Source organism: Oncorhynchus tshawytscha, linkage group LG20 (assembly GCF_018296145.1).
Source record: "Oncorhynchus tshawytscha isolate Ot180627B linkage group LG20, Otsh_v2.0, whole genome shotgun sequence".
Taxonomy (NCBI): domain Eukaryota; kingdom Metazoa; phylum Chordata; class Actinopteri; order Salmoniformes; family Salmonidae; genus Oncorhynchus; species Oncorhynchus tshawytscha.
The window spans coordinates 37,853,326-37,877,782 of NC_056448.1; the positions used below are offsets into that span (position 1 = coordinate 37,853,326).

Below are 24,457 nucleotides of genomic sequence, written 5' to 3' on the forward strand. Positions count from 1 at the left end.
ATTTTCATTATAAACAATTCCCTTTTTCTGTAAGAACGCACATTAATGAAAATCATGAACTCAATAAAAGGATGTTTGGACAGGAATGATTATTCTTTCATTTTTCCTGTAAACCTGGTTAGGGGTTTAGATTGAATACGCCGGACAGCATCACATCTCAATAGGCCACTCTGTCACAACAGAATCAGAAGTATCATTGACTAACGTGTGTGTTGTTTTCTTGTTCACATTTTGCGGTGTGTTGCTATGAACAATAGAGGAACGTTCGCAAGTGGTGACACAGCTTCCTTCCTGTGTGTCAGAAGAGTGTACTCTCTAGATGTAGGGTGCAAAAGAAATCTGAATATACTTCGCTACACTTTACTCCCACCCAAAAGGACCAAGCTGAGGCTTCAGTGTCAACATGGCTCTCCGATTTGCAGGTGAGAGGTCTCCAACACACCTTGCAGATATGAATTACTTCTACATCAGCATTTATACACACACACACACACACACACACACACACACACACACACACACACACACACACACACACACACACACACACACACACAACCACAAACACACAAATGTAACCGGTATGACAGGGTGTGATAAACTACTGTATTAACAATACAGGAACATTAAAAACACCCCTAGGGCTGTCTCAAACAACATCTTTTCCCTGGAATCGTTCATCTGTAACTTATTTACTGTGTGTGTGGCAGTTCCAAGAAAAATATAATTCCTTCAAGGTATAACCTCGTTGAAGGAATGTCTGGTTGATGTTAGATGCCAGATTAAAAACTGATGGCAGATCAAAACTGATATCCATATTCACAACAGTCTGAGTTTCACTCTGGGTCGATGAGTTAACATCCCAGTGAGTCAGAGATGGTAAATCTGGTGTATATAAGCTTAACATTTCAATGTGAAATTCACCAAAGGCTTTATGCCACTGTTATGCACCCATGTTAACCTAGATAGTAAGCCTTGAGTGTACCAGATAACATAAGTCAAATATAATCTTAAGTCTGCATAAAGAGATGCGCTATTACAAATTTGAGTCACTCATTTCCTGTTTCCTGTCAGGAAGTTGTTAGATCCTGTATAGATCGATGGTAGTGAAATTTTTTATAGAAATGTACAACATGGAACACACAAAACAAACCCAAACACAGTTACATACCATTGCACATTCACCCAAATTACAACGTTTCTTATTTGTCTACTTACCTTGTAAGCATTATGGACAGACCAGTGACATGGTTAGAAATGACTTTGGGCATGTATTTTAAAGGCGTACTATAATTTCCATTGGTTGTTGGTTTTATATGTTAGTAGTTTGATGAATGTAAAGTGTTCTTGGTGTGCACGCTCACAAAGCACTTCCTTAAACATAATACCGTGCACACATTTCCCCATACTTGGTTGACCACATTGAAGAGATTGGTGTCAATTCCAAGCACTTTACTCTGGAATATACTGTATCACTCCTCACCTCTCCGTTCTGGCACAAATAATAGGGCATTGTTTCGTTTCTTAACTGTTGTTCACTGTATGGTTGTACTGTTTGTTTCTGTGGTAGTGTTTGTTTGTCGGTGTGGTTGTGTTGTTGTGTTGTGTTTTGTTTCACCCACCTTTCGAATGGGACATTAAACGAGTGTACTGACTCTCTGTGGTCATAAAAAAAACATTGCACTTATCGCAAGATTAGGGATGTTAACCCTGGTGTCCTCGCTAAATTCCCGAACCGGACCCATTTCCATCATGGCCAACTAATCATCCCCTTGATTCCCAATTGGAATATACCTCTCCTCACCTCTCCACCTGATAGCTTAAGTGCTGTGAGAGTTCTGGCACAAATTGTAGCCGTGCATCACCTTAGGGTGCTACACATTGGTGGTGGAAGAGGTGAATTTCCCCCTACCAGCACTTTGAGTATCTGGAAAAGGGCTGTATAAATGCACTCAGTTATTAGGTTGTTTTCTGTCAGTCACACCAAAATTAAAATGACCAATAGCTAGTTAAGATTACGTTATAAATATTCAGCTATGCAGCTATACATGGTAATGTGTTGCTTTTCCAGATTCCTACAATGACAGTTTATAGTAAGTTTTCCATCACCAAGCTAGAACATTATCAACATAATCGTCAGTGAGATGGAATTCCTATTGTAAGAGTGACAACACAGACAAGAAACAGCATAGAACTCATGCTGCAGGTTAGAGCTTGTATGAAGGAGAATGAAGGCAGATTTATTCTTGGGATGTTGTACAGTTTAAATAGATGAGCAATTCAATTATGTGCGTGTATGCATCTAGCGTGTGTGTGTGTGTGTGTTCTTTTGTATTAATTTATTGGTAAATGCCGATATCTCTTATATGGAATCTCTCCTTCGATGGAATGGAGGATGGGTTGTCCTGCTGTACATATAGGACTGCGCTATCACCACACACAGCAATGACAGAGAGAGAGGGAGAGATCAGTGAAACAACAAGAGAGAAAAAGAGAGAGAGAGACAGAGGAAGAAGTGGTGTATCACTGGGAACCTTAATAAGGTACGCATTTTAATTTTTAATTTAACCTTTATTTAACTAGGTAATCAGTTAAGAACAAATTCTTATTTACAATGACGACCTGTCCCAGCCTAACCCTCCCCTAACCCCGACGATGCTGGGCCAATTGTGAGCCGCCCTATGGGACTCCCGATCACGTCCGGTTGTGATACAGCCCGGGATCGAACCAGGGTCTATAGTGACGCCTCTAGCACTGCATGAGGCTATTATACTTGCTGGAAATGTATTTTAGACTGACTGCATGTCTCAGATTTACTGTGAGTGAAATCTAAATCTAAATAGAAATATGTAAATAATCATGTTAAATGAAATATGAGTACATTTAGTCAATTACAAAGTACATACATGGCAAAAATTGGAAAATCAATTCAATTAAACATGTAATCATGTAATCATGCAGTAAGAGTGTATTTTGCTGCCAGGGCTTGAGAATATATTTTACCAATACAGAATATACTAATTATACAATAGTACCGGGATACCAGTGACAAACACATATTAGCAGTTGGTATTGCACAACCTAAAACTGCTTATGTCATTAAGTTTTTATCTTCAATATTTTTGTAAACAAATTATTATTATGTTAGGCAAAAACAGTGACTACATCTAATAAAAACAAATACAAAATATTGGGTGTGTGAAGCTCTCGAGTAGCCAAAGCTTGTACTCTGCAAGATGAAAGACAATCGTGTAAAGTTCATGTATTTATTTTGTTCTTCGATTCCGCATGGCAAGCATAATGGTGTTCGGTTACTTTCATCTTTGGCTATTGGACATTGTGTTTCAACGGAATGGAAGTAAGGAAGTTGGTTTGTGAAATCAGATACTATTACTACTATTCCTGCCAGCTTCTGCTACCACTACCACTACTACCTTGACCATGACTGCTACTACTACTACTACCACTACTACTACCACTACTACACTACTACTACCACTACTACTACCACTACCACTACTACTACTACTACTACCACTACTACTACCACTACTACTACCACTACTACCACGACTACTACCACTACTACTACCACTAGTACTACCACTACCACTACTACTACTACTACTACTACTACTACTACTACTACTACTTCTACCACTACTACTTCTACCACTACCACTACTACTACCACTACTACACTACTACTACCACTACTACTACCACTACCACTACTACTACTACTACTACCACTACTACTACCACTACTACTACCACTACTACCACGACTACTACCACTACTACTACCACTAGTACTACCACTACCACTACTACTACTACTACTACTACTACTACTACTACTACTACTTCTACCACTACTACTTCTACCACTACCACTACTACTACTACCACCCCCACGACCATGACTACTGCCACTGCTGTTACCACTACCACTACCACTACTACTACTACTACTACTTCCATGACTACTATTACTACTACTACCACCACTACTTCTACCACTGCTGCTATTACTACTACCACTACCACTACTACTACTACTACTACCACTACTACTACAGATACTATTACTACTATTACTGCCAGCTTCTGCTACCACTACCACTACTACCTTGACCATGACTGCTACTACTACTACTACCACTACTACTACCACTACTACACTACTACTACCACTACTACTACCACTACCACTACTACCACTACTTCTACCACCACTACTACAACCACTACCACTACTACTACTACCACCACTACTTATACCACTACTACAACCACTACCACAACCACTACCACTACTACTACTACCACCACTACTTCTACCACTACTACAACCACTACCACTACCACTACCACTACTTCTACCACTACTACAACCACTACTACTACCACTACCACCACTACTACTACTTATATCACTACTTCTACCACCACTACTACAACCACTACCACTACTACTACTACTACCACCACTACTTCTACCACTACTACAACCACTACCACTACCACTACTTCTACCACTACTACAACCACTACTTCTACCACTACTACAACCACTACTACTACCACTACCACCACTACTACTACTTATATCACTACTTCTACCACCACTACTACAACCACTACCACTACTACTACTACTACCACCACTACTTATACCACTACTACAACCACTACCACTACCACTACTTCTACCACTACTACAACCACTACTACTACCACTACCACCACTACTACTACTTATATCACTACTTCTACCACCACTACTACAACCACTACCACTACTACTACTACTACCACCACTACTTCTACCACTACTACAACCACTACCACTACCACTACTTCTACCACTACTACAACCACTACTTCTACCACTACTACAACCACTACTACTACCACTACCACCACTACTACTACTTATATCACTACTTCTACCACCACTACTACAACCACTACCACTACTACTACTACTACCACCACTACTTATACCACTACTACAACCACTACCACTACTACTACTACTACCACCACTACTACCACTGCTGCTATTACTACTACCACTACCACTACTACTACTACTACTACCACTACTACCACCACTACTTCTACCACTACTGCTATTACTATTACCACTACCACTACGTCTACCACTACTACAACCACTACCACTACTACTACCACTACCACCACTACTACTACTTCTATCACTACTTCTACCACCACTACTACAACCACTACCACTACTACTACTACTACTACTACTACCACTACTTCTACTTCTACCACTACTACAACCATTACCACTACTACTACTACTACTACTACTGCTATTACTACTACCACTACCACTACTACTACTACTACTACTACTACTACTACTACTTCTATCACTACTTCTACCACCACTACTACAACCACTACCACTACTACTACTACTACCACCACTACTTCTACTTCTACCACTACTACTACTACTACTACTACTACTACAACTACTACTACTACCACCACTACTACTACAACCACTACTACTACAACCACTACCACTACTTCTACCACTACTGCTAATGAAAATACAATAATAACAATCCAGGTACACTCTTAGGATTAGTGGTGACTTGAGGAACCCTGGAGATCCTCAAGGAACCATTGCTAGTCAATGGTTCATATTTGCACCTTCGGTTATTTGAGGGATTCTTGGAGGAATCTTTATTGGTTCAATGTAGCAGTGGGTTCCTGTCGGATCCCTGGAGTGGAGGCGTGGCTTAGTAGGGGCATGGCTTTAAGCTAATCGTCTGTTCTGTTGTATTGTCGTCACATGTTAAGGTTGAACACTAACAGTGTTTTAGCTTCAATGAGGCTAACATAGGTGTATATGTTCCTCAAGAGTCTGTGCAAATCCCAAAGTTGGAATAGTTACCACTTTATTACTGTATGTAATCAGCAATGTTAGTATGATTCATATTATATTAGAATATGTAATATGCATAAATATTCAGGGAACATTATAATTTGCAGTGTACAAACTTAACATGATGAACAGGAATGACATTTACGGGTGACCAAAAATAACTATCTGAAAGCCATGCCTCCAAAAAGCCACATCTCCAATCTGCCACCTCTACAATATATTATTTAAAAAAGGTTCCAAATTGAACCCCTCCCATCACAAAAAGATTCTCGTTTGAACTTTTACACAGGGGTTCGTTGAAGACCCTTTCAGTGGGGTTCCTCAAGGAACATTTTTCAACTGGAAAGGTTCCGCCAGTGTGGCAACCCAAAATGTTCTTCCAAGCACCTTTACTTCTAAGAGTGTAGATAATAATGATAGTTAGAAAATATTTATTTCAAAAAAAATCATACGTTGCCCACTAAGCTCTAAAAACAGATAGGGACTGTAATGATGCCAGACTATAGAGCATGTCAGTCGAGAAAATACTCGTACCATTCATTCAGACCCACAACACTGGGCTAATCCAATTTCTCTGGCAATTCTCCAACAATTGAATTGATCAGCTGGTCTAGAGGCACTCTAATTGAGGCATGGAGGGTTAAGAGGAGGGTAACAGGAAGAGGAGCATTAATCTTTTGACTATGAGAAGTGACGTGTGGACAGGCAGATGCTGAGGGGGAAGCAGTCTAATGCGCAACAGAACTATAGGGAAGGTTACTGTATAGGGTGGTGGCAGTGTGTGTGTGTGTGTGTGTGTGTGTGTGTGTGTGTGTGTGTGTGTGTGTGTGTGTGTGTGTGTGTGTGTGTGTGTGTGTGTGTGTGTGTGTGTGTGTGTGTGTGTGTGTGTGTGTGTGTGTGTGTGTGTGTGTGTGTGTGAATATGGGTGAGTGAATGCCGATGGTTGTCTAGAGGGTGGTGGGCTAAGTGGTGACTCACTCTAGCAATAAGCAAGAGACTTTGGAGGGATCTCAGGCTGTCACACAAATCACAAAAATCAATGAGTCTAGGTCTATAATATGGTCCAAAATCAAGCACCATATATCAATTAAGATATACAGTACCAGTCAAAAGTTTGGACACACCTACTCATTCAAGGTTTTTTTTTAATTTTTATTATTTTCTAAATTGCAGAATAATAGTGAGGACATCAAAACTATGAAATAACACAAATGGAATCATGTAGTAACCAAAAAAGGGTTACACAAATCAAAATATATTTTAGATTTTAGATTCTTCAAAAAGCAGCCACCTTTTTCCTTTATGACAGCTTTGCACACTCTTGGTATTCTCTCAACCAGCTTCACCTGGAATGCTTTTCCAACTGTCTTGAAGGAGTTCCCCCATATGCTGAGCACTTGTTGGCTGTTTTTCCTTCACTCTGCAGTCCAACTCATCCCAAACTATCTCAATTGGGTTGAGGTCAGGTGATTGTAAAGGCCAGGTCATCTGATGCAGCACTACATCACTCTCCTTCTTGGTCAAATAGCCCTTACACAGCCTGGAGGTGTGTTTTGGGTCATTGTCCTGTTGAAAAACAAATGATAGTTCCACTAAGCACAAACCAGATGTTATTGCGTATCGCTGCAAAATAGTGTGGTTGCCATGCTGGTTAAGTGTGCCTTGAATTCTAAATTATTCACAGACAGTGTCACCAGCAAAGTACCCCCACACCATCACACCTCCTCCTCCATACTTCACAGTGGGAATTACACATGCGGAGATCATCCGTTCACCTACTCTGTGTCTCACAGTCACATTTGGACTTATCAGACCAAAGCACAGATTTCCACCGGTCTACTGTCCATTGCTCGTATTTCTTGGCCCAAGCAAGTCTCTTCTTATTATTGGTGTCCTTTAGTAGTGGTTTCTTTGCAGCAATTCGACCATGAAGGCCTGATTCACACAGTCTCCTCTGAACAGTTGCTGTTGAGATGTGTCTGTTACTTGAACTCTGTGAAGCATTTATTTGGGTTGCAATTTCTGAGGCTGGAAACTCTAATGAACTTATCCTCTGCAGCAGAGGTAACTCTAGGTCTTCCTTTCCTGTGGCCGTCCTCATGAGAGTCAGTTTCATCACAGTGCTTGATGGTTTTGCGACTGCACTTGAAGAACTTTGAAAGTTCATGAAATTTTCAGATTTGACTGACCTTCATGTCTTAAAATAATGATGGACTGTCATTTCTCTTTGTTGATTTGAGCTGTTCTTGCCATAATATGGACTTGGTCTTTTACCAAATAGGGCTATCTTCTATATACCACCCCTACCTTGTCACAACACAACTGATTGGCTCAAACGCATTAAGAAGGATAGAAATTCCACAAATTAACAAGGAACACCTGTTAATTGAAATGCATTCTGGCCTCCCGGGTGGCGCAGTGCTTAAGGGCACTATACTGCAGCGCCAGCTGCGCCACCAGAGACTCTGGGTTCGCGCCCAGGCTCTGTCGTAACCGGCCGTGACCGCGAGGTCCGTGGGGCGACGCACAATTGGCCTAGCATCGTCTGGGTTAGGGAGGGCTTGACCGGTAGGGAAATCCTTGTCTCATCACGCACCAGCGACTCCTGTGGTGGGCCGGGCGCAGTGCGTGCTAACCAAGGTTGCCAGGTGCACGGTGTTTCCTCTGACACATTGGTGCGGCTGGCTTCCGGGTTGGATGGTGCTGTGTTAAGAAGCAGTGCGGCTTGGTTGGGTTGTGTATCGGAGGACGCATGACTTTCAACCTTCGTCTCTCCTGAGCCCGTACGGGAGTTGTAGTGATGAGATAAGATAGTAGCTACTAAACAATTGGATACCACGAAAAAGGGGAGAGAAAAAAATGCATTCCAGGTGACTACCTCATGAAGCTGGTTGAGAGAATGTCAAGTGTGTGTAAAGCTGTCATCAAGGCAAAGGGTGGAGAATCTACTTTGAAGAATCTAAAATAGATTTAGATTTGTTTTACACTTTTTTGGTTACTACATGATTCCATATGTGTTATTTCATAGTTCTGATGTCTTTACTATTATTCTACAATGTAGAAAATCCCTGAAATGAATAGGTGTGTCCAAAGTTTCGTCTGGTGCTGTATATCGATATGGACTGTTCAGTATTTTCTTTTAGTGAAGAGTTATCACATATTTTGAATATTTACTTTTCCCCTACTCAAGGAAACCAATAATGTACATTTTTTTGTAAAATGTATGATTTCCCCATAAATGTACATTTGCAAATGTCTGATGTATCAAGCAAGTGTTTTGAATGATCACTTATGTTGTCACACACACTCAATAGTGAGACCAAAGGATACAGGATGAAATTCATGGTATGAAACACAAGTAAACTCAACAATTACTGTGGTTTTTAAAGGTGGTGTCAAGCCTTCAAACAAACTACTACATGATACATTCCAACAGATAATCTGGATAATTACTAATGTTGACTCTTGTCTCTGTTGCAGTTCAGCAGAAGAACAAAACAATGACAGGTGAGTAAATATTTTTCCACTATCATTCCACGACATCAGACATTATTGTTCTCTATGCCAAAGGATTTATTTTTGTCCCTCCTTTTTTTGGTTTTTCATAGACAACCCTATTTACTAGCTACATCATTAACTAGTCTTGTTATTCTGTTAGCTAACCTCAATCAAACATAACTTCAATATTGTTGTACCTTGAAGGAATGAATATTTTCCTTTGAACTGTAAAGAAGTTTAAAGATAAATGATTTTGAGGGAAAATATCAAATGATTTCAGTCTAACTGTAGCTGTGAGGGATGTTTTAAAAATGGTTTTACTGCTTAGTTATAGTAATTGGACACCACAATCTGTAATACCGGTTAACTTTTGTGTGTGTGTGTCTGTCTGTCTGTCTTCCAGACTGTGGTTTTGAGAGGCAGTTTGTGGATGCTCATAATGACTATCGCAGGAAGCATGGTGCCCCGCCCCTAGCTCTGAGCAGAGACCTGTGTAACTCCGCCCAGAAATGGGCAGACCATCTTCTGTCAATCAAAAGCCTGAAGCACAGCTCCACCAATCACGGAGAAAACCTTTACTACGCATACAGCTCAACCCCCAAAAAACCTGTTGGTGAGCATATGTCAGAAAAAAAAGAAAGAAAATCTAATAAATTCTTTATTGTGCAATACATTGAACATGTTACATCTGCTCCTGCCATGCCCTCTACTTCTCATCCTGTGTCTCCCTAACATGCCACCCCCTCCCCTAGTGCTCTCTCTCTCCCTCTCTCTCTCTCTCCCTCTCTCGCTCTCTCTGTGTATGTGATTGTGTGAGTGGAGACAGGTGTGCTGGAGATCCCCACCAGCTGCAATATGTTCCATAATCAAGGCCTCTACAAATACTCAGCCCTGCCATTTCCACACTGCCAGTTTGTAGCCTCTGCGAACTCACTCTGCGGTTCAAGCTGTTTGTTCCTGCATAGAGATTGTTGTTTGTTTGTTTGATTGGCCTCCGCTACAGTTCCGTCCACTCTGACCCTGGTCCCTGCCTCCAGTCCCTCGTCTTGTCAGTCCTGCTTCCCTGCCCTGGACCCCCGCTCTACTGCTTACTTGGATTCCGCTCCGGAACTACATACCCTGCCCCTACTCCACTTGCCCCAGCCTCAGTTCCTGGTTCCCTGCTACCCACCCGAGCTTCCCCTGGCCTGCACCCCATCTCCCCAAGCTTTTCAATAAATACCTTAGTTACCTTATCCCTGTCTCCTCATCTGAGTCTGCACGTGGGTTCACCTGCTCCACCCTGTGTAACAGAATATGCAGCTCAACTAGTGGAAAGTACAATATTGAATAGAGCCTACAGTGGATATTGTGTACACAACTTATCCTCTCCACTTATTAACTAGCATATGCAGACTGATTTTGAGTGGATCATTTTCCTGAATGCTCATTTGATAACAAATTGGTTCCGCTTTTTATCTTTTTCTGAATGCATTTTAAAGGGAAGGATGCAGTGGACAGTTGGTACAGTGAAATCAAAGATTACCACTTCAATAAGCCTGGCTTCAGCTCCAGTACAGGTGAGATACACGATCTGCAGAATCTAGGGTAAGACAGGTGTGTACTGCATTGTCGGAACTAGAAGCACAAGCATTTCGCTACACTCGCATTAACATCTGCTAACCATGTGTATGTGACAAATAACATTTGATTTGATTAGATTTTTACTGCCACCACAATTTAAAAAAAGTAATTTCTGGAGTTTAACCTTGCTAATGAATCACCCGTTTATTTGGATTAATTTCATAGACCACATCTGACTCTATTTCCAATCACTAACAGTGTCCAAATAGGCCTCCTACAGTACCTGTTGCTCTCCATCCTCGACATACTGAGCGTATACATATACTGACTTCTATACTAACAGTAGCCCCTGCTGTTGTTTCCAGGTCACTTCACCCAGGTGGTTTGGAAGGACTGCAGCGAGGTAGGTGTGGGCCTGGCCACAGATGGGCAAACGATCTTTGTAGTGGGCCAGTACCACCCAGCTGGCAACATGTGCAACGCGGGCTACTTTGAGAAGAATGTCCTACCACTTGGTAGCTCCACCTCTAGAGCCCCCAAATGTTTCCCCACAGGTAACACATCATTGATTGGTTGCAATGATTGGTGAACAAAAATTGAAAAAGACAATTAGATTTAAATCCCATACAACAGCCCAGTTACGATTGTCTCTCGGCAAATAAGCAACTACTAAAGATAAACTAGGTATCTCTGAATGAACCCATTGTATGACACAGCATCGGATACCTCAATCTCTCAACTGACAAATATATTTTCTTTCCTACAGCCGGAGAAGGAGGGGGCCTGAGTGTACCCCAGTCTAAATTTGCCAGATCCTCTTCACCTGCATATAAGGCTCCTCCTCAGGCGAACGGCACTGGTGAGATGTTTTAAATGAATTTTCAGTAAATGTCTCCCATTATGATAACATAATAATATTGGATAGGTAGTAGGCCCAATTTTGCCCTCTGAATTTTGGCCATAAATCTTACAACCATACAATCCTTTCAAGTCATCGCAAGTGTCTCGGTCGTTAGGAGTTGGAACAAGTATTTTAACTTAATGTGCAGTCCATCCATCTGTCTGTCTGCTTGCTCTAAGACCTGGGCCAGTTCCACCTAGACTTCCTACGGGCGTGTAACAACCAGCGGATGGCACATGGAGCCCCAGCCCTCACACTGGACCCAGCCCTGAGTCAGGGGGCGCAGGCATGGGCAGAAACTCTACTGGGAGAGCGGGTGCTGAAGAACTCATCCTCCCCCCATGGTGAAAATATCTGGGCCAAGACGGGGTCAGCGGGCATCACTGCTACGGGTAGGGAGAACCAGGAGGACGGTTGGTCTGCAGGGACAGGGATTTCTCAATAGGCAGTACATACTGCGGGCATATTTTGAATGGTTCCGGATGGGGATTGCTAAACCTATGCCTAACCTTAACCCTTACCATAACCTTAACGTTGACGCTAACCTCACCAACCCCATCCCTCCAAGCCTAACCTTAATCCTAACCCTAACCAATTTCAAACCCTATGCCTAACCTTTGGATATGCCTAACCATTGGATATGCCTAACCTTTGGATATGCCTAACCTTTGGATATGCCTAACCTTTGGATATGCCTAACCTTTGGATATGCCTAACCTTTGGATATGCCTAACCTTTGGATATGCCTAACCATTGGATATGCCTAACCTTTGGATATGCCTAACCATTGGATATGCCTAACCTTTGGATATGCCTAACCTTTGGATATGCCTAACCATTGGATATGCCTAACCTTTGGATATGCCTAACCATTGGATATGCCTAACCTTTGGATATGCCTAACCTTTGGATATGCCTAACCATTGGATATGCCTAACCTTTGGATCTGCTGGCTGAACATCCACTTCTTTCTCAATAAGTACATTCCCAGGGGATCCCTCAAGATGTGCACATTTATCATCTAATGTATGACTTCTTTATTTCTCCGATAAGGTCAAGAGGTGGTGGACGCCTGGTACAAACAAGAGGAGAACTATGACTTCTCCAAACCAGGACATCAGGACAAAACAGGTAAACCTTTCAGTATTAAAAGTAGAAGACAAGTATTTTTTTTAATTAAAAAATAAATGTAACCTTTATTTAACTAGGCAAGTCAGTTAAGAACAAATTCTAATTTACAATGATGGCTTACACCGACCAAACCCGGATGACGCTGGGCAAATTGTGCGCTGCCCTATGGGACTCCCAATCATGGCCGGAGGTGATACAGCCTGGAATCGAAACAGGGACTGTAGTGACGCCTCTTGCACTGAGATGCAGTGCCTTAGACCGCTGCGCCACTCGGGAGCCACTCGGGAGTATACAGTAATGTAATGTGCTACGCCAAAGAGGTCTAAAAAATAGCTCTAAAAATTACACCTTGCTTTAAACGGTCATCTCTGACCACAGCATGTCATGTTTAAAGTCTGCCTTGCGTTGATATTTTCCTCAATGTTAAACGTATTGATAATCCAAAAGAATTTGCTGATAATTGTGCTCCATTGTCAATCATCGCTCCCTTTCTTTGATTTCCTCTCCCTCTCTTTTTCTTTGTTCATCTGTTTCAGGGCAGTTCACACAACTGGTGTGGCGTAGCTCCAAGGAGGTGGGCGTCGGCATGGCAAACGGTGACACGGGAATGCTCGTCGTGGTGGCACACTTTAAACCGGCTGGCAACATCAGCAACCCCGGTTACCACGCTCAGAATGTGATGCCAAAAGGGTCGAAAGTTACCGATAAACCAGTGGAGGTCGTCACTTCGAGAATGCAGGCTTTGGCCGTGAACTCACTGTCAGGTGAGCAGCATTACATGTAATGTGAACTTTGTTATGATGCTTTATGACAGGTTTACGACATTGTTGTGATAAATGGGAAAAAAATCCAGAAAATCACATTGTAGGATTTTTAATGAATTTATTTGCAAATTATGGTGGAAAATAAGTTTTTGGTCACTAACAAAAGTTTCTCAATACTTTGTTATATACCCTTTGTTGGCAATGACAGAGGTCAAACGTTTTCTGTAAGTCTTCACAAGGTTTTCACACACTGTTGCTGGTATTTTGGCCCATTCCTCCATGCAAATCTCCTCTAGAGCAGTGATGTTTGGGTCTGTTGCTGGGCAACACAGACTTTCAACTCCCTCCAACGATTTTCTATGGGGTTGAGATCTGGAGACTGGCTAGGCCACTCCAGGACCTTGAAATGCTTCTTACGAAGCCACTCCTTCGTTGCCCGGGCGGTGTGTTTGGGATCATTGTCATGCTGAAAGACCCAGCCAAATTCATCATCAATGTCCTTGCTGATGGAAGGAGGTTTTCACTCAAAATCTCACGATACATGGCGCCATTCATTCTTTCCTTTACACAGATCAGTCGTCCTGGTCTCTTTGCAGAAAAACAGCCCCAAAGCATGATGTTTCCACCCCCATGCTTCACAGTACGTATGGTGTTCTTTGGATGCAACTCAGCATTCTTTGTCCTCCAAACACGACAAGTTGAGTTTTTACCAAAAAGTTCTATTTTGGTTTCACCTGACCATATGTCATTCTCCCAATCTTCTTCTGGATCATCCAAATGCTCTCTAGCAAACTTCAGACGGGTCTGGACATGTACTGGCTTAAGCAGGGGGACACGTCTATCACTGCAGGATTTGAGTCCCTGGCGGCGTAGTGTGTTACTGATGGTAGGCTTTGTTACTTTGGTCCCAGCTCTCTGCAGGTCATTCACTAGGTCCCCCTGTGTGGTTCTGGGATTTTTGCTCACCGTTCTTGTGATCATTTTGACCCCACGGGGTGAGATCTTGCGTGGAGCCCCAGATCGAGGGAGATTATCAGTGGTCTTGTATGTCTTCCATTTCCTAATAATTGCTCCCACAGTTGATTTCTTCAAACCAAGCTGCTTACCTATTGCAGATTCAGTCTTCCCAGCCTGGTGCAGGTCTACAATTTTGTTTCTGGTGTCCTTTGACAGCTCTTTGGTCTTGGGCATAGTGGAGTTTGGAGTGTGACTGTTTGAGGTTGTGGAGAGGTGTCTTTTATTTTATTTCACCTTTATTTAACCAGGTAGGAAAGTTGAGAACAAGTTCTCATTTACAATTGCGACCTGGCCAAGATAAAGCAAAGCAGTTCGACACATACAACGAAACAGAGTTACACATGGAGTAAAACAAACATACAGTCAATAATACAGTATAAACAAGTCTATATACGATGTGAGCAAATGAGGTGAGATAAGGGAGGTAAAGGCAAAAAAGGCCATGGTGGTAAAGTAAATACAATATAGCAAGTAAAACACTGGAATGGTAGATTTGCAGTAGAAGAATGTGCAAAGTAGAAATAAAAATAATGAGGTGCAAAGGAGCAAAATAAATAAATAAATACAGTAGGGAAAGAGGTAGTTGTTTGGGCTAAATTATAGGTGGGCTATGTACAGGTGCAGTAATCTCTGAGCTGCTCTGACAGTTGGTGCTTAAAGCTAGTGAGGGAGATAAGTGTTTCCAGTTTCAGAGATTTTTGTAGTTCGTTCCAGTCATTGGCAGCAGAGAACTGTAAGAGTCTGTGCAAATCCCAAAGTTGGAATAGTTACCACTTTATTACTGTATGTAATCAGCAATGTTAGTATGATTCATTTTGTATTAGAATATGTAATATGCATAAATATTCAGGGAACATTATAATTTGCAGTGTACAAACTTAACATGATGAACAGGAATTACATTTACGGGTGACCAAAAATAACTATCTGAAAGCCATGCCTCCAAAAAGCCACATCTCCAATCTGCCACCTCTACAATATATTATTTAAAAAAGGTTCCAAATTGAACCCCTCCCATCACAAAAAGATTCCCGTTTGAACTTTTACACAGGGGTTCGTTGAAGACCCTTTCAGTGGGGTTCCTCAAGGAACATTTTTCAACTGGAAAGGTTCCGCCAGTGTGGCAACCCAAAAGGTTCTTCCAAGCACCTTTACTTCTAAGAGTGTAGATAACAATGATAGTTAGAAAATATTTATTTTTAAAAAATCATACGTTGCCCACTAAGCTCTAAAAACAGATAGGGACTGTAATGATGCCAGACTATAGAGCATGTCAGTCGAGAAAATACTCGTACCATTCATTCAGACCCACAACACTGGGCTAATCCAATTTCTCTGGCAATTCTCCAACAATTGAATTGATCAGCTGGTCTAGAGGCACTCTAATTGAGGCATGGAGGGTTAAGAGGAGGGTAACAGGAAGAGGAGCATTAATCTTTTGACTATGAGAAGTGACGTGTGGACAGGCAGATGCTGAGGGGGAAGCAGTCTAATGCGCAACAGAACTATAGGGAAGGTTACTGTATAGGGTGGTGGCAGTGTGTGTGTGTGTGTGTGTGTGTGTGTGTGTGTGTGTGTGTGTGTGTGTGTGTGTGTGTGTGTGTGTGTGTGTGTGTGTGTGAATATGGGTGAGTGAATGCCGATGGTTGTCTAGAGGGTGGTGGGCTAAGTGGTGACTCACTCTAGCAATAATCAAGAGACTTTGGAGGGATCTCAGGCTGTCACACAAATCACAAAAATCAATGAGTCTAGGTCTATAATATGGTCCAAAATCAAGCACCATATATCAATTAAGATATACAGTACTAGTCAAAAGTTTGGACACACCTACTCATTCAAGGGTTTTTCTTTATTTTTACTATTTTCTAAATTGCAGAATAATAGTGAGGACATCAAAACTATGAAATAACACAAATGGAATCATGTAGTAACCAAAAAGGGTTACACAAATCAAAATATATTTTAGATTTTAGATTCTTCAAAAAGCAGCCACCTTTTTCCTTTATGACAGCTTTGCACACTCTTGGCATTCTCTCAACCAGCTTCACCTGGAATGCTTTTCCAACTGTCTTGAAGGAGTTCCCCCATATGCTGAGCACTTGTTGGCTGTTTTTCCTTCACTCTGCAGTCCAACTCATCCCAAACTATCTCAATTGGGTTGAGGTCAGGTGATTGTAAAGGCCAGGTCATCTGATGCAGCACTACATCACTCTCCTTCTTGGTCAAATAGTCTCATCGCGCACCAGCGACTCCTGTGGTGGGCCGGGGGCAGTGCGTGCTAACCAAGGTTGCCAGGTGCACGGTGTTTCCTCTGACACATTGGTGCGGCTGGCTTCTGGGTTGGATGGCGCTGTGTTAAGAAGCAGTGCGGCTTGGTTGGGTTGTGTATCGGAGGACGCATGACTTTCAACCTTCGTCTCTCCTGAGCCCGTACGGGAGTTGTAGTGATGAGACAAGATAGTAGCTACTAAACAATTGGATACCACGAAAAAAGGGTAAAAAAAAATGCATTCCAGGTGACTACCTCATGAAGCTGGTTGAGAGAATGTCAAGTGTGTGTAAAGCTGTCATCAAGGCAAAGGGTGGAGAATCTACTTTGAAGAATCTAAAATAGATTTAGATTTGTTTTACACTTTTTTGGTTACTACATGATTCCATATGTGTTATTTCATAGTTCTGATGTCTTTACTATTATTCTACAATGTAGAAAATCCCTGAAATGAATAGGTGTGTCCAAAGTTTCGACTGGTGCTGTATATCAATATGGACTGTTCAGTATTTTCTTTTAGTGAAGAGTTATCACATATTTTGAATATTTACTTTTCCCCTACTCAAGGAAACCAATAATGTACATTTTTTTTGTAAAATGTATGATTTCCCCATAAATGTACATTTGCAAATGTCTGATGTATCAAGCAAGTGTTTTGAATGATCACTTATGTTGTCACACACACTCAATAGTGAGACCAAAGGATACAGGATGAAATTCATGGTATGAAACACAAGTAAACTCAACAATTACTGTGGTTTTTAAAGGTGGTGTCAAGCCTTCAAACAAACTACTACATGATACATTCCAACAGATAATCTGGATAATTACTAATGTTGACTCTTGTCTCTGTTGCAGTTCAGCAGAAGAACAAAACAATGACAGGTGAGTAAATATTTTTCCACTATCATTCCACAACATCAGACATTATTGTTCTCTATGCCAAAGGATTTATTTTTGTCCCTCCTTTTTTTGGCTTTTTATAGACAACCCTATTTACTAGCTACATCATTAACTAGTCTTGTTATTCTGTTAGCTAACCTCAATCAAACATAACTTCAATATTGTTGTACCTTGAAGGAATGAATATTTTCCTTTGAACTGTAAAGAAGTTTAAAGATAAATGATTTTGAGGGAAAATATCAAATGATTTCAGTCTAACTGTAGCTGTGAGGGATGTTTTAAAAATGGTTTTACTGCTTAGTTATAGTAATTGGACACCACAATCTGTAATACCGGTTAACTTTTGTGTGTGTGTGTCTGTCTGTCTGTCTTCCAGACTGTGGTTTTGAGAGGCAGTTTGTGGATGCTCATAATGACTATCGCAGGAAGCATGGTGCCCCGCCCCTAGCTCTGAGCAGAGACCTGTGTAACTCCGCCCAGAAATGGGCAGACCATCTTCTGTCAATCAAAAGCCTGAAGCACAGCTCCACCAATCACGGAGAAAACCTTTACTACGCATACAGCTCAACCCCCAAAAACCTGTTGGTGAGCATATGTCAGAAAAAAAGAAAGAAAATCTAATAAATTCTTTATTGTGCAATACATTGAACATGTTACATCTGCTCCTGCCATGCCCTCTACTTCTCATCCTGTGTCTCCCTAACATGCCACCCCTCCCCTAGTGCTCTCTCTCTCCCTCTCTCTCTCTCTCCCTCTCTCGCTCTCTCTGTGTATGTGATTGTGTGAGTGGAGACAGGTGTGCTGGAGATCCCCACCAGCTGCAATCTGTTCCATAATCAAGGCCTCTACAAATACTCAGCCCTGCCATTTCCACACTGCCAGTTTGTAGCCTCTGCGAACTCACTCTGCGGTTCAAGCTGTTTGTTCCTGCATAGAGATTGTTGTGCATGGTTTTCGCTCCGCTACAGTTCCGTCCACTCTGACCCTGGTCCCTGCCTCCAGTCCCTCGTCTTGTCAGTCCTGCTTCCCTGCCCTGGACCCCCGCTCTACTGCTTACTTGGATTCCGCTCCGGAACTACATACCCTGCCCCTACTCCACTTGCCCCAGCCTCAGTTCCTGGTTCCCTGCTACCCACCCGAGCTTCCCCTGGCCTGCACCCCATCTCCCCCAAGCTTTTCAATAAATACCTTAGTTACCTTATCCCTGTCTCCTCATCTGAGTCTGCACGTGGGTTCACCTGCTCCACCCTGTGTAACAGAATATGCAGCTCAACTAGTGGAAAGTACAATATTGAATAGAGCCTACAGTGGATATTGTGTACACAACTTATCCTCTCCACTTATTAACTAGCATATGCAGACTGATTTTGAGTGGATCATTTTCCTGAATGCTCATTTGATAACAAATTGGTTCCATTTTTTATCTTTTTCTGAATGCATTTTAAAGGGAAGGATGCAGTGGACAGTTGGTACAGTGAAATCAAAGATTACCACTTCAATAAGCCTGGCTTCAGCTCCAGTACAGGTGAGATACACGATCTGCAGAATCTAGGGTACGACAGGTGTGTACTACATTGTCGGAACTAGAAGCACAAGCATTTCGCTACACTCGCATTAACATCTGCTAACCATGTGTATGTGACAAATAACATTTGATTTGATTAGATTTTTACTGCCACCACAATTTTAAAAAGTAATTTCTGGAGTTTAACCTTGCTAATGAATCACCCGTTTATTTGGATTAATTTCATAGACCACATCTGACTCTATTTCCAATCACTAACAGTGTCCAAATAGGCCTCCTACAGTACCTGTTGCTCTCCATCCTCGACATACTGAGCGTATACATATACTGACTTCTATACTAACAGTAGCCCCTGCTGTTATTTCCAGGTCACTTCACCCAGGTGGTTTGGAAGGACTGCAGCGAGGTAGGTGTGGGCCTGGCCACAGATGGGCAAACGATCTTTGTAGTGGGCCAGTACCACCCAGCTGGCAACATGTGCAACGCGGGCTACTTTGAGAAGAATGTCCTACCACTTGGTAGCTCCACCTCTAGAGCCCCCAAATGTTTCCCCACAGGTAACACATCATTGATTGGTTGCAATGATTGGTGAACAAAAATTGAAAAAGACAATTAGATTTAAATCCCATACAACAGCCCAGTTACGATTGTCTCTCGGCAAATAAGCAACTACTAAAGATAAACTAGGTATCTCTGAATGAACCCATTGTATGACACAGCATCGGATACCTCAATCTCTCAACTGACAAATATATTTTCTTTCCTACAGCCGGAGAAGGAGGGGGCCTGAGTGTACCCCAGTCTAAAATTGCCAGATCCTCTTCACCTGCATATAAGGCTCCTCCTCAGGCGAACGGCACTGGTGAGATGTTTTAAATGAATTTTCAGTAAATGTCTCCCATTATGATAACATAATAATATTGGATAGGTAGTAGGCCCAATTTTGCCCTCTGAATTTTGGCCATAAATCTTACAACCATACAATCCTTTCAAGTCATCGCAAGTGTCTCGGTCGTTAGGAGTTGGAACAAGTATTTTAACTTAATGTGCAGTCCATCCATCTGTCTGTCTGCTTGCTCTAAGACCTGGGCCAGTTCCACCTAGACTTCCTACGGGCGTGTAACAACCAGCGGATGGCACATGGAGCCCCAGCCCTCACACTGGACCCAGCCCTGAGTCAGGGGGCGCAGGCATGGGCAGAAACTCTACTGGGAGAGCGGGTGCTGAAGAACTCATCCTCCCCCCATGGTGAAAATATCTGGGCCAAGACGGGGTCAGCGGGCATCACTGCTACGGGTAGGGAGAACCAGGAGGACGGATGGTCTGCAGGGACAGGGATTTCTCAATAGGCAGTACATACTGCGGGCATATTTTGAATGGTTCCGGATGGGGATTGCTAAACCTATGCCTAACCTTAACCCTTACCATAACCTTAACGTTGACGCTAACCTCACCAACCCCATCCCTCCAAGCCTAACCTTAATCCTAACCCTAACCAATTTCAAACCCTATGCCTAACCTTTGGATATGCCTAACCATTGGATATGCCTAACCTTTGGATATGCCTAACCTTTGGATATGCCTAACCTTTGGATATGCCTAACCTTTGGATATGCCTAACCTTTGGATATGCCTAACCTTTGGATATGCCTAACCTTTGGATATGCCTAACCTTTGGATATGCCTAACCATTGGATATGCCTAACCTTTGGATATGCCTAACCATTGGATATGCCTAACCTTTGGATATGCCTAACCATTGGATATGCCTAACCTTTGGATCTACTGGCTGAACATCCACTTCTTTCTCAATAAGTACATTCCCAGGGGATCCCTCAAGATGTGCACATTTATCATCTAATGTATGACTTCTTTATTTCTCCGATAAGGTCAAGAGGTGGTGGACGCCTGGTACAAACAAGAGGAGAACTATGACTTCTCCAAACCAGGACATCAGGACAAAACAGGTAAACCTTTCAGTATTAAAAGTAGAAGACAAGTATTTTTTTTAATTAAAAAATAAATGTAACCTTTATTTAACTAGGCAAGTCAGTTAAGAACAAATTCTAATTTACAATGATGGCTTACACCGACCAAACCCGGATGACGCTGGGCAAATTGTGCGCTGCCCTATGGGACTCCCAATCATGGCCGGAGGTGATACAGCCTGGAATCGAAACAGGGACTGTAGTGACGCCTCTTGCACTGAGATGCAGTGCCTTAGACCGCTGCGCCACTCGGGAGCCACTCGGGAGTATACAGTAATGTAATGTGCTACGCCAAAGAGGTCTAAAAAATAGCTCTAAAAATTACACCTTGCTTTAAACGGTCATCTCTGACCACAGCATGTCATGTTTAAAGTCTGCCTTGCGTTGATATTTTCCTCAATGTTAAACGTATTGATAATCCAAAAGAATTTGCTGATAATTGTGCTCCATTGTCAATCATCGCTCCCTTTCTTTGATTTCCTCTCCCTCTCTTTTTCTTTGTTCATCTGTTTCAGGGCAGTTCACACAACTGGTGTGGCGTAGCTCCAAGGAGGTGGGCGTCGGCATGGCAAACGGTGACACGGGAATGCTCGTCGTGGTGGCACACTTTAAACCGGCTGGCAACATCAGCAACCCCGGTTACCACGCTCAGAATGTGATGCCAAAAGGGTCGAAAGTTACCGATAAACCAGTGGAGGTCGTCACTTCGAGAATGCAGGCTTTGGCCGTGAACTCACTGTCAGGTGAGCAGCATTACATGTAATGTGAACTTTGTTATGATGCTTTATGACAGGTTTACGACATTGTTGTGATAAATGAGAAAAAAAAATCCAGAAAATCACATTGTAGGATTTTTAATGAATTTATTTGCAAATTATGGTGGAAAATAAGTTTTTGGTCACTAACAAAAGTTTCTCAATACTTTGTTATATACCCTTTGTTGGCAATGACAGAGGTCAAACGTTTTCTGTAAGTCTTCACAAGGTTTTCACACACTGTTGCTGGTATTTTGGCCCATTCCTCCATGCAAATCTCCTCTAGAGCAGTGATGTTTGGGTCTGTTGCTGGGCAACACAGACTTTCAACTCCCTCCAACGATTTTCTATGGGGTTGAGATCTGGAGACTGGCTAGGCCACTCCAGGACCTTGAAATGCTTCTTACGAAGCCACTCCTTCGTTGCCCGGGCAGTGTGTTTGGGATCATTGTCATGCTGAAAGACCCAGCCAAATTCATCATCAATGTCCTTGCTGATGGAAGGAGGTTTTCACTCAAAATCTCACGATACATGGCGCCATTCATTCTTTCCTTTACACAGATCAGTCGTCCTGGTCTCTTTGCAGAAAAACAGCCCCAAAGCATGATGTTTCCACCCCCATGCTTCACAGTACGTATGGTGTTCTTTGGATGCAACTCAGCATTCTTTGTCCTCCAAACACGACAAGTTGAGTTTTTACCAAAAAGTTCTATTTTGGTTTCACCTGACCATATGTCATTCTCCCAATCTTCTTCTGGATCATCCAAATGCTCTCTAGCAAACTTCAGACGGGTCTGGACATGTACTGGCTTAAGCAGGGGGACACGTCTATCACTGCAGGATTTGAGTCCCTGGCGGCGTAGTGTGTTACTGATGGTAGGCTTTGTTACTTTGGTCCCAGCTCTCTGCAGGTCATTCACTAGGTCCCCCTGTGTGGTTCTGGGATTTTTGCTCACCGTTCTTGTGATCATTTTGACCCCACGGGGTGAGATCTTGCGTGGAGCCCCAGATCGAGGGAGATTATCAGTGGTCTTGTATGTCTTCCATTTCCTAATAATTGCTCCCACAGTTGATTTCTTCAAACCAAGCTGCTTACCTATTGCAGATTCAGTCTTCCCAGCCTGGTGCAGGTCTACAATTTTGTTTCTGGTGTCCTTTGACAGCTCTTTGGTCTTGGGCATAGTGGAGTTTGGAGTGTGACTGTTTGAGGTTGTGGAGAGGTGTCTTTTATTTTATTTCACCTTTATTTAACCAGGTAGGAAAGTTGAGAACAAGTTCTCATTTACAATTGCGACCTGGCCAAGATAAAGCAAAGCAGTTCGACACATACAACGACACAGAGTTACACATGGAGTAAAACAAACATACAGTCAATAATACAGTATAAACAAGTCTATATACGATGTGAGCAAATGAGGTGAGATAAGGGAGGTAAAGGCAAAAAAAGGCCATGGTGGTAAAGTAAATACAATATAGCAAGTAAAACACTGGAATGGTAGATTTGCAGTAGAAGAATGTGCAAAGTAGAAATAAAAATAATGAGGTGCAAAGGAGCAAAATAAATAAATAAATACAGTAGGGAAAGAGGTAGTTGTTTGGGCTAAATTATAGGTGGGCTATGTACAGGTGCAGTAATCTCTGAGCTGCTCTGACAGTTGGTGCTTAAAGCTAGTGAGGGAGATAAGTGTTTCCAGTTTCAGAGATTTTTGTAGTTCGTTCCAGTCATTGGCAGCAGAGAACTGTAAGAGTCTGTGCAAATCCCAAAGTTGGAATAGTTACCACTTTATTACTGTATGTAATCAGCAATGTTAGTATGATTCATTTTGTATTAGAATATGTAATGTGCATAAATATTCAGGGAACATTATAATTTGCAGTGTACAAACTTAACATGATGAACAGGAATGACATTTACGGGTGACCAAAAATAACTATCTGAAAGCCATGCCTCCAAAAAGCCACATCTCCAATCTGCCACCTCTACAATATATTATTTAAAAAAGGTTCCAAATTGAACCCCTCCCATCACAAAAAGATTCCCGTTTGAACTTTTACACAGGGGTTCGTTGAAGACCCTTTCAGTGGGGTTCCTCAAGGAACATTTTTCAACTGGAAAGGTTCCGCCAGTGTGGCAACCCAAAAGGTTCTTCCAAGCACCTTTACTTCTAAGAGTGTAGATAACAATGATAGTTAGAAAATATTTATTTTTAA

At 42.1% G+C, this 24,457-nt stretch overlaps 1 protein-coding gene across 1 annotated transcript in view; it reads left to right on the plus strand.

Moving 5' to 3' along the window:
• The first annotated feature begins 286 nt into the window (after positions 1 to 286).
• Positions 287 to 24,457, plus strand: part of glipr2 (GLI pathogenesis-related 2) — a 32,596-nt gene continuing 8,425 nt past the window's right edge. Inside the window, exons 1-12 of the mRNA XM_024381619.2 lie at positions 287 to 422; positions 9,413 to 9,439; positions 9,834 to 10,043; positions 10,912 to 10,989; positions 11,359 to 11,547; positions 11,760 to 11,852; positions 12,074 to 12,286; positions 12,948 to 13,025; positions 13,562 to 13,789; positions 20,587 to 20,799; positions 21,393 to 21,470; positions 22,007 to 22,234. Coding sequence (XP_024237387.2) covers positions 404 to 422; positions 9,413 to 9,439; positions 9,834 to 10,043; positions 10,912 to 10,989; positions 11,359 to 11,547; positions 11,760 to 11,852; positions 12,074 to 12,286; positions 12,948 to 13,025; positions 13,562 to 13,789; positions 20,587 to 20,799; positions 21,393 to 21,470; positions 22,007 to 22,234 — 1,654 coding nt within the window. The 5' untranslated portion in view covers positions 287 to 403. The remainder of the gene's footprint in view (positions 423 to 9,412; positions 9,440 to 9,833; positions 10,044 to 10,911; positions 10,990 to 11,358; positions 11,548 to 11,759; positions 11,853 to 12,073; positions 12,287 to 12,947; positions 13,026 to 13,561; positions 13,790 to 20,586; positions 20,800 to 21,392; positions 21,471 to 22,006; positions 22,235 to 24,457) is intronic.